At 39.7% G+C, this 9,947-nt stretch overlaps 1 protein-coding gene across 1 annotated transcript in view; it reads right to left on the reverse strand.

Annotated features, from left to right (window-relative positions):
- The window catches only part of DEPDC1B (DEP domain containing 1B), an 81,398-nt gene that overhangs the window by 69,001 nt on the left and 2,450 nt on the right, over window positions 1-9,947 (reverse strand). Inside the window, exon 2 of the mRNA XM_021701960.1 lies at window positions 1,561-1,826. Coding sequence (XP_021557635.1) covers window positions 1,561-1,826 — 266 coding nt within the window. The remainder of the gene's footprint in view (window positions 1-1,560; window positions 1,827-9,947) is intronic.

Here is a 9,947-nt window from a genome sequence, read left to right on the forward strand (position 1 = left end):
ACTCATCCAGAGAATTTTTTAGAAGTGTTCTAGCTAAGTTGTGATGGGGTACAAGTATTTACAGTTTCCCAAGAGAAATAATCACTTGCGAATTCCCAATGAGGTATGGCAAGCAGAACCAGGGCTAGAGTCTGCTGCCTGATGCTAACAAAACACTATCGTCTCAGAATAAGCTAAAATCACCCAAGATCCTACTTAAAAGTTGGATGAGCAAGCCAGAAATAACTGCCAAATGGAGAGACAACTAATTGCCCTGATGACAATCTTGATATCTGGAACCTGAAGATTGCCAGTGAAATTCTACAAAGAAGTTCAATGCTGGGGCACCTGGGTGGCTCAGTGGGTTAAGCCTTCGGCAGTGGGTCTGCCTTCGGCTCAGGTCATGATCCTGGGGTCCTGGGATTGAGCCCTGCATCGGGCTCCTTGCTCAGCGAGGAGTCTGCTTCTCCCTCTCCCTCTGTAGCTCCCCCTACTTGTGCTCTCTCTCTCTCTCTCTCTCTGTCAAATAAATAAAATCTTTAAAAAAAAAAAAAAAAGCAGCAGCTCAATGCTAAACATGCAGCAATGTCTGGTCTTAGCCTTGGTGTTGGAGGCCACCCTCACACTGCTCTGCGACCTCTCCCAGCAGCTAGCCCACAAAGGAGCCAAAGAAATGGTTCAGGTAGGAATAAACAGGTTTTTCTCTGCTCAAAGCCATGGGGCTCAGCGGCCCCAAACTGCCTCACTAAATGTGTTGTAAGAGCATTCTTCATTTTTCTCTCAGAGTAAAAGAAAGCCAATGTTAAGGGTCCATATTCTCCATTTCTTCTTTTAACCTCCCTTCAGGTTCTCAGCCCTCTGGGGGGCCTCCCTGTCGATAACTCAATGCTTTCTCTTCTCAGGACACGTGCAGCTTCATTCCTCTTTAATATTCCCCCAGTCCCTGAAGCTTAGGTAGCCGCCCCGCACCCCCGCCACCTCCAGCAATAAAACAGCCTAGCATGCAGTGAAAAGGAAAGTCCGAGCAGAGAGACGTGCATATTTTCCTTGGATCATCGGACGGTAAGTGTCCCATCACAAAATAGCACCAAAACGTGAGCAAAAACATTTGGAGAACAGAGACGTACATTGCCAGGGTTCAACTAAGACATCAGGGAATTCTAGCACAATTCTTCATACAGGCCCCAAGATGTGCTTAAAGGTCAGACCCACGCTGCCACTAACCCCATGAATACACCCCTCTCGCTGCTAGAAAGGCCCACCCCAGAGCTGCTCTTTCACCCTTTCAGATTCTCGAGGACCCCTGTAGCCCTCCCCCCAGGTGTGCAAAAGGCATGAACGGATGCCCTTTCTGAAAAGTCCCTGCAGCTAAACACGGCTAGGGGGTGCTCTACGGACCCAAGAACACTGCAACAGGTTTATGGTAACAACACACGTGGTTCTTCACTCAACAAATCACAAGTGTGAGCATCACTCCACTGGACAAGAGAGATTGTTCCACACGAGGGAGTTTCAAGAGACTGACCAGATCCAGTTGTCCTCCCTTAGTCCTCCCCTTCGGGGTAAACTTGTCACCCTCACCTGTACAAGTGACGATTGTCTTCAAAATCTTCCTGACCCCATTTTCCCTTGATGTCTTCAATAACATGATTCTTGAGGAACTTTTTCAGCAGCTGAACCGTTTGTTTGCGGGTCACTTCAGGGCCAAAGTTCTGACTGCACCTCAAGAGCTCATGCAGCCAATCCACAGCTTCGGCCGCCGTGAAGCAACGGTCATAACTTTTGAAACGACAGCGATGTTTCCGTAAGGGCATCCTAGCACGAAAAAGCTCAACTGTTTCATTCCACTGGGAAGGAAAGGGAGGAAAGCATTTAGTAACCAACTGACTTTTTTAAAGGTTATTACGTCCCAAATACTTAAGATAATGAACGCAGTTCTTCCATTGAAAAGACTGCCTTGATGACAAAGACTTGAATTTTTTTTTTTTTTAAGTAGACCCTATGCCCAGCATGGAGCCCAAGGTGCGACAAGAGTCAGACACTTAACTGACTGAGCCACCCAGGCACCCCGTGGAATCATATGGTTTTTACTTCTCTTCTGGCCTTCTTATATCTACATTTTATTTATGTTATTCATCCATGTTAATGTATGTGGCAGAGTTCATTTTTATTGCTATGCAGTATTCCGTTGCATAAATAAATCACTATTTATTCTTTTTTTTTTTAAGAGAGAGAGTGCGTGAGCGGGGTGGCCGGGTGGATCGAGAAGGAGACAGAAAATCCCAAGCAGGCTCCACACGTAGCATGGAGCCCAACTCAGGGCTCGATCTTACAACCCTGAGATCATGACCTGAGTGGAAATCAAGAGTCGGTCGCTTAACCAGCTGAGCCACCCAGGTGCCCCACTATTTATCTTTTCTTAAGTTGATGGACATTTGGGTTGTTTTTTTCTAAGAATAGTGCTCCTATGAACGTTGTGTTTTTTGGTCAACATATATATACGTTCTGTTGGATATATACTTAATGGAAATTGCTGGTTTATAAGGTGTGCATATATTTAACTTTTGTTGAGGTTACCAATCTGTTTTCCAAAGTGGTTGTACTGATTTATATTCCCGCCAGCAATGTATGAGGTTTCCAGTTGCTCCATATTCTCATCAGCACTTAGTACTGACTATCTTCATTCTAGCCATTCTGTAGGCACGTAGTGGTATTGCATTGTGGATTTCTTTTGTGTTTCACTTCTAATTAATAAGGTTGAACATCTTTGCATATATTATGGTAAATTTGAAGATCTTTTCATGTGAAATGCCTGTTCAAGTCATTTTCCATTTTTTTTTTCTATTGGAGTGTCTGTCTTTTCGTTTGTGTCTTGAGTTTTTTGTTTTCTTTTGTTTTAGAAATTCTAGTTAAATGTTATCCTACATGGGCTTGCCTTGTTTCTTGTGTGTTTTTAAGATGTTAAAAAACTGTTTAAATCTGGACCAACTTAATTTGGAGGATGGCATATAACAGTGTCAAATTAAGTAGAAAGATTAATATATACCCAAGGCGAAAAGATGTTTGCATTTGGCTACAAGGAAGACATGATTCGGAATCAGAGTGGAATTCAATTGCAACAAGTTAGAAGGTAGTTAAAGAAAGTAGAAAAAGTGAAAGACCAATTAAGCATTTGCTTGCTGAATCCTTACTGTATGTCGGGCACTATGCTCTATGTCCAGGGTGTGTGCTTGCACGGACCCCACCTTGGTCCTGTACATCTCCGGTGTTGTGTGGAAGAAGAGTGGACCATCATTTCAGACAGGGTTGGGCAGGAGGAATGAAGAGAAACCTGGAAGAAAAGGCCTGATCAGAAGGGAAAACAGGAGCCAGAAGTGGGAAAAATAAAAAGAATATGCCAAGATCAGAACTGTAGTTGTTAGAAAAAGATTTTCTGGCTTCAGTGGGAAGGGGGGTGAGAAGGAAAGATTCAGTTTGTGCAGTGATAGACCTGAAAGAGAAGGCTGGGAGAAGGGAGAATGGTTATGAGAGTAAGACTGTGAGGCAGGAAGCCTAGGGTCCGAAAAAGCTGCTGGTGTAATTATGTAGGAAGGATACCATATGTGAACATTTCATTTAATCTAGGGAAGGCTGATGAAGGCGTGGATGTCTAGGTTTTGTTTTTTTAAATAGGAAAATATTTTGCCGAATTTTTAAACATGTTTTGACATCAGGCACTATGTCTCATACATCTCTCTTTTCTTCTCTCCCTATAATGCTTTTCATGTAATAAACAGTACATATTTGTTGAGTGAAGTTAAATCATATTAAACATAGGGTCCTAAGAAGTGAATTAGGCATATTGGGCTCAGTTTTAGCCATAGTTCTGATCGTTTGTTTCTCATGAATGTAAGAATCCATTAAGTTCACATGAAGGGACAACTTGGTGGTAATATCTCCAGTAAATACTTACTGAATGAATAGAATACATTTTTAAAAGTTATTTTTTTCTTTTGAGTGGGAAGGTTGTAAGTAAAAGATTTTCAAGGCTTGGGGTGCATGGGTGGCTCAGTTGGTTGAGCATCCAACTCTTAGTCTCAGCTCAGGTCTTTATCTCAGGGTCGTGAGTTCAAGCCCTGTGTTGGGCTACACACTGGGCATGAAGCCTACTTAAAAAAAAAAAAACAAAAAACTATATGATTCTATTTACATGAAGTCAAAAAGCAGGCAAAACTAATCCATGGTATTAGAAATCATAACAGTGGTTACTTTGTATGGAGGTCAAGACGGAGAAAGGCAAGGGGAGCATTAGGAATGTTTCGTATCTTGAGCTGGGTATCAGTTACATGGGGTGCTCATATGAAAACTCACTGAGTTGTACTCATTTCATTATGTCACCTATACGTATGAACACAAACATAGTTTTAAACAGTCTCCACATATTTTTAATCATTGTTGTTGTTTTAATTCTCTGCTGACATCTAGCCTTCATGTTAGTCCTGATCAAGCACGTTGGGAGTGGGGAGGGAAGAAGAGTTAATAAAAAAGATTTTCATTTATGTTTATTGAATTATCATAATCATTATCAATTAAACTTAATGCATAGTACTTTATACATTATGCAATAAATGTAATGAAGACATGGGTCCCTGGAATCCCATATTTCAAACCAGAAGTAAATATGCCTATTAATTGATTCAAGCTGGTGAGTAGTTCCTCTACTTATTTTAATTAGGTAAGTAATAATGCACATTGTAACAAATTAAATGCAGAAGCATATATAAAAGAGATTGCCCAGTCTCTCTCCGATCCCACATACCTATCAAACATACACACACATATAGAATTTTCCCTTTTTAATGTATGTTACTTATTATTAGTATTGTTGTTTGCTTCCTTTTTTAAGAAATGTGATCAATCCTATTGTACACATTCCCCAACTTGTTTTTGCACTGAACACAGCACAGATGTCTTTCTGTGTCAATACCTGTAGATCTAGCCTATTCTTATGAATAAATGAGTGCCATTTTACTTAACCATTTTCTTTTTTTTTTTTAAGATTTTACTTATTTGTTGGACAGAGAGAGACACAGCGAAAGAGGAAACACACGCAGAGGGAGTGGGAGAGGGAGAAGCAGGCTTTCCCCCTAGCAGGGAGCCCGATGCGGGGCTCGATCCCAGGACCCTGGGACCATGACCTGAGCCGACGGGAGATGCTTAACGACTGAGCCACCCAGATGTCCCTACTAGAGCATTTTCTAACTGATGGGCATGGATCTGTTTCCACTTTGTTGTTTCAAAATATTACTTTAAAAACCCTGGGGCACATGGGTGACTCAGTTGCTTAAGCATCCGACTCTTGATTTCATGTCAGGTCATGATGTCAGCGTCCTGAGATCGAGCCCCGCCTCAGGTGGAGTTGGCTCCGTGCTCTGCATGGAGTTGGCCCGACCTTGTCCTTCTTCCTCCCCCGCACTTGCACATCTCTCTCTCTCTCTCTTTCAACTGAATAAATAAAGGACCAATGCTTTTATTTATTTGTGATAGAATGGATTTCTAAATTTTATCAGCATATTTAGATCAGATGTAACAATTCACAGTCCTACCAGCAATATCAGAGCATGCTGCCTTATCTGGGGCCGTCACTAGATGTTACCATTCTCATTTCTGCCAATCTGTGTTTAAGAAATGATATGTCTGTATTTTGTTTTCATGTTCCTATCTTCATCTTAAGTAAGTTTCATTTATTTATCTGAGACTTGACCTTTTTCTATTGGGTTGTCTCCCTCTTTTTCTTAACCAATTTTTTAAAATGTTTAAATCTAGCATTTAAGTCAAAGTGCCTAGAAGTCAGGAAAGTTAGTCTATTTTGCTCAGTTCAGTATCTCTACAACTGAGGACAGTGCCTCTCATATGGTGCATGTGCTTAATAAAGGTGTTCTGAATGAATGAATATGGAATCTTAATCCCTTTAAAAAATGTATTAGAAATGTTTTCTCCTGGCTTATCAATTTATGTGGTCTCTAGCTATATGAAGGTTTTGTTGTTGATGGTGATGTTAATGAAACAAATATATCTTTATTTTCTTTATAGCTTCAGGATTTTCCCCTATAGGGGAAGGAAGTTAGAGATATCCCCATCCAGCGGTATTAAAAATATTTATCAAAGCTTTCTTTTAATATTTTAGAGGGATTTTTTTTAAATATTTGAATCTTCAACTAGAATTTTTTATGGTGGGAGGAAAACACCTCTAACTTTATTTTCTTCCAAATGGAGAGCCAATTATGTCACCCTTTTTTCGATGAATTGAAATACTAAGTTACCTTACATAGTATCTTTCTTGATTCTGTTCTGAACTCTCTTTTTTATCCCACTGAGCTATTTGTGTCTTCCTATGCAATACTACACCATTGTGATTACAGTCAATTAATACTAAGTTTAAATCTCTGGTAGATCAAGGTCACCTATGGTCTCCTTTAAAAATAAATTTTTTTCAAAAAAAATTTTAATTCTCATACTTTTACTCTTCTGAATGACCTTTTCATTCCGTGTATTCCACACACAGAAAAAAAAAAACTATTAAGACTGGATTTTTACTGATTCTGTTGATAGCTGGTTTTCATTTCACACTAGAAATTTTCTAATAAGACATCTTTATCAAAGCTCATATCTTATAAAATGAATTTTTAATTTATTTATGTTGATTCTTAATGGCACTTATCATTATGGATTATATTTACTCAGTCCATGAAACACTTCAGAATTCTAAAAACTAGTGAGAACTATGGTCTCTGTTCCCACTTACTTCCAAAAATAATTATGTTGTAATTCGGCTACTCTGTCAAGAAAGAAGAATTACATTACCTGTAAAATACTTCAAAATTCTCAGTCACACTTAGAAGGAAAAGATCCTATGTCAACAAAGAACAAGACAGAGCTTGAGAATGTGATTTTTTTCCATGACATATTATTTGGAGAGAAAATCTTTATAGCAAAGGGAACAAAAGAGATTTGTTCATGATTAAAAAAAAAAAAAAAACACCTTTGTTTTACTTATTTATCCCTTAAACTAGGGATCTGAAATAAGGAATCATACAATTGTTTTTACTTCACATCATGAGCCAAACTACAAAATACAGCACTGAGTGTTGAAATGTGCTTCCTGTTTTTTTTCTCCAGGATATTTATTCCATTTCCTTCCTTCTTAGTACCAAAAACATTGTGAGAATGGTGCTATCATGCTCTAGCACCTGGCCCGGGAGCGCAGAGACACCAGACTCTACCTCTAGCTGAACTTGCCACAGACGAGCACGGCAAACCTGATCAAGTCAGTTCACCCCTATAGGCCTCAAGAGAAGGAGGAAACTGGACTAGACAATTGGTCATGTCCATTCTAGTTCTCAAATTCAGTGACAGCTGTAAGGGTTTTAAACTTTACCACTTGCATCAGATGGTAGAGGTAACTCAGAATCAAGTTCAAAGAATCAGTAGATTAAAGCCGTTTTTATAAAAGCAATTTTCTTTCTCCTCATTATTTCTATTAAAATGATGAACTACGGTTGACCCTTAAACAACAGGGGTTTGAACTACATGGGTCCACTTTACATGCAGATTTTCATTGATAAATACAGTATAGTACTGTCAATGTATTTTCTCTTCCTTCTGATTTTCTTTTTTTTTAAGATTTCATTTGAGAGAGAGAGAGGAAAAAAGAGAGAGAGAGAGCAGGAGCAGAGGGGAGGGGCAGAGGGAAAAGCAGACTTCTCACTGAGCAGGGAGCCCAACGCGGAACTCGATCCCAGCACCCTGGGATCATGACCTGAGCCGAAGGTGGAGACTTAATCGACTGAGCCACCCAGGTGCCCTTCCTTATTATTTTCTTAATAACATTTTCTTTTCTCTAGCTTACTTTATTATAAGAATACAGTATATAATACATACAACATACAAAATATGTGTCAATTGACTGTTTATGTTATCAGTAAGGCTTCCAGTGAACAGTAAGCTGTTAGTAGTTAAGTTTGGGGGGAGTTATACACGGACGTTCAACTGCGCATGGGTGGGCACTCCTAATCCCCACATTGTTCAAGGGTCAACTGTATTTGTATGTGGGTTACAAAAGCGAAAGCTATTTCAATGAAGATGAATAAGTTTCTAATTAACTTCCATATTCATCATGTAATGACTTAGAGTCTGTCATTTGATTTTTGGCAAAAAAATTTACCTAGTCCATAAAATGTTATTTTCAGATAAGACTTTGGTGCTTTAGAAAATGGAGCTGTACATGGTTTGAAACAGTAAAGGGAGTCATGAAAGGAGGAAGTAAAAGCCTACTCTTTATACGCCAATGATTTTCCCAAGCTTTTCCTGAAGACTGGGTTGAGGGCGATCTTGGGAGAAGGGCAAAATGATAAGTGGGGACAGGGAGATGGAAAGGTAAGCTGGGGAAGGTAAGTAAAGAGACGACTAGTCACAAATTTTGTGATTTACCTGGTAAAAGTTGTAAGACACAACTGAATTATGCTCCAGGAAACATTTATACATTTTATAATGAGGTTAAAGCATCTACAATGATGACGGAGATCACTGATAAAGCAGGAAGTCTCACTTTTTAAAAAAAATTTCCTATTGTTTTCTGTGCTTCCAGAATCTTGATTTAAGATCAAAGATCTCAAGTAGAATAAATTTGACAACTGAACTGACTCCCTGAGAAGTTCTGGTAAAATTGAGGTGCTTTCCAGGAAAGAATGTCCAATGGGAAAAAGACAGTCTCTTCAACAAATGGTGTTGGGCAAATTGGACAGCCACATGCAGAAGAATGAAACTGGACCATTTCCTTACACGACACACAAAAACAGACTCCAAATGGTTGAAAGACCTCAATGTGAGACAGGAGTCCATCAAAATCCTAAAGGAGAACACAGGCAGCAACCTCTTTGACCTCAGCCGAAGCAACTTCTTCCTAGAAACATCGCCAAAGGCAAGGGAAGCAAGGGCAAAAATGAACTATTGGGACTTCATCAAGATAAAAAGCATTTGCAAAGCAAAGGAAACAGTCAACAAAACCAAAAGACAACCAACAGAATGGGAGAAGATATTTGCAAATGACATATCGGATAAAGGGCTAGTATCCAAAATCTATAAAGAACTCATCAAACTCAACACCCAAAGAACAAATAATCCAATCAAGAAATGGGCAGAAGACATGAACAGACATTTTTCCAAAGAAGACATTCAAATGGCCAACAGACACATGAAAAAGTGCTAAATATCGCTCGGCATCAGGGAAATCCAAATCAAAACCTCAATGAGATACCACCTCACACCAGTCAGAATGGCTAAAATTAACAAGTCAGGAAACGACAGATGTTGGCGGGGATGCGGAGAAAGGGGAAGCCTCCTACACTGTTAGTGGGAATGCAAGCTGGTGCAGCCACTCTGGAAAACAGGATAGAGGTTCCTCAAAAAGTTGAAGAGAGAGTTCCCATACAATCCAGCAATTGCAGTACTGGGTATTTACCCCAAAGATACAAATGTAGGGATCCTAAGGGGTATGTGCACCCCGATGTTTATAGCAGCAATGTCCACAATAGCCAAACTGTGGAAAGAGCCAAGATGTCCATCGACAGATGAATGGATAAAGATGTGGTATTTATATACCATGGAATATTATGCAGCCATCAAAAGGAATGAGATCTTGCCATTTGCAACGACGTGGATGGAACTGGAGGGTATTATGTTGAGTGAAATAAGTCAAACAGAGAAAGACATGTATCATATGACCTCACTGATATGAGGAATTCTTAACCGCAGGAAACAAACTGAGGGTTGCTGGAGTGGGGGGTGGGGTGGGAGGGATGGGGTGACTGGGTGATAGACACTGGGGAGGGTATGTGCTCTGGTAAGCGCTGTGAATTGTGCAAGACTGTTGAATCTCAGATCTGTACCTCTGAAACAAATAATGCAATATATGTTAAGAAAAAAAAAAA

The sequence above is a fragment of the Neomonachus schauinslandi genome, chromosome 7, assembly GCF_002201575.2.
Source record: "Neomonachus schauinslandi chromosome 7, ASM220157v2, whole genome shotgun sequence".
Lineage (NCBI taxonomy): Eukaryota > Metazoa > Chordata > Mammalia > Carnivora > Phocidae > Neomonachus > Neomonachus schauinslandi.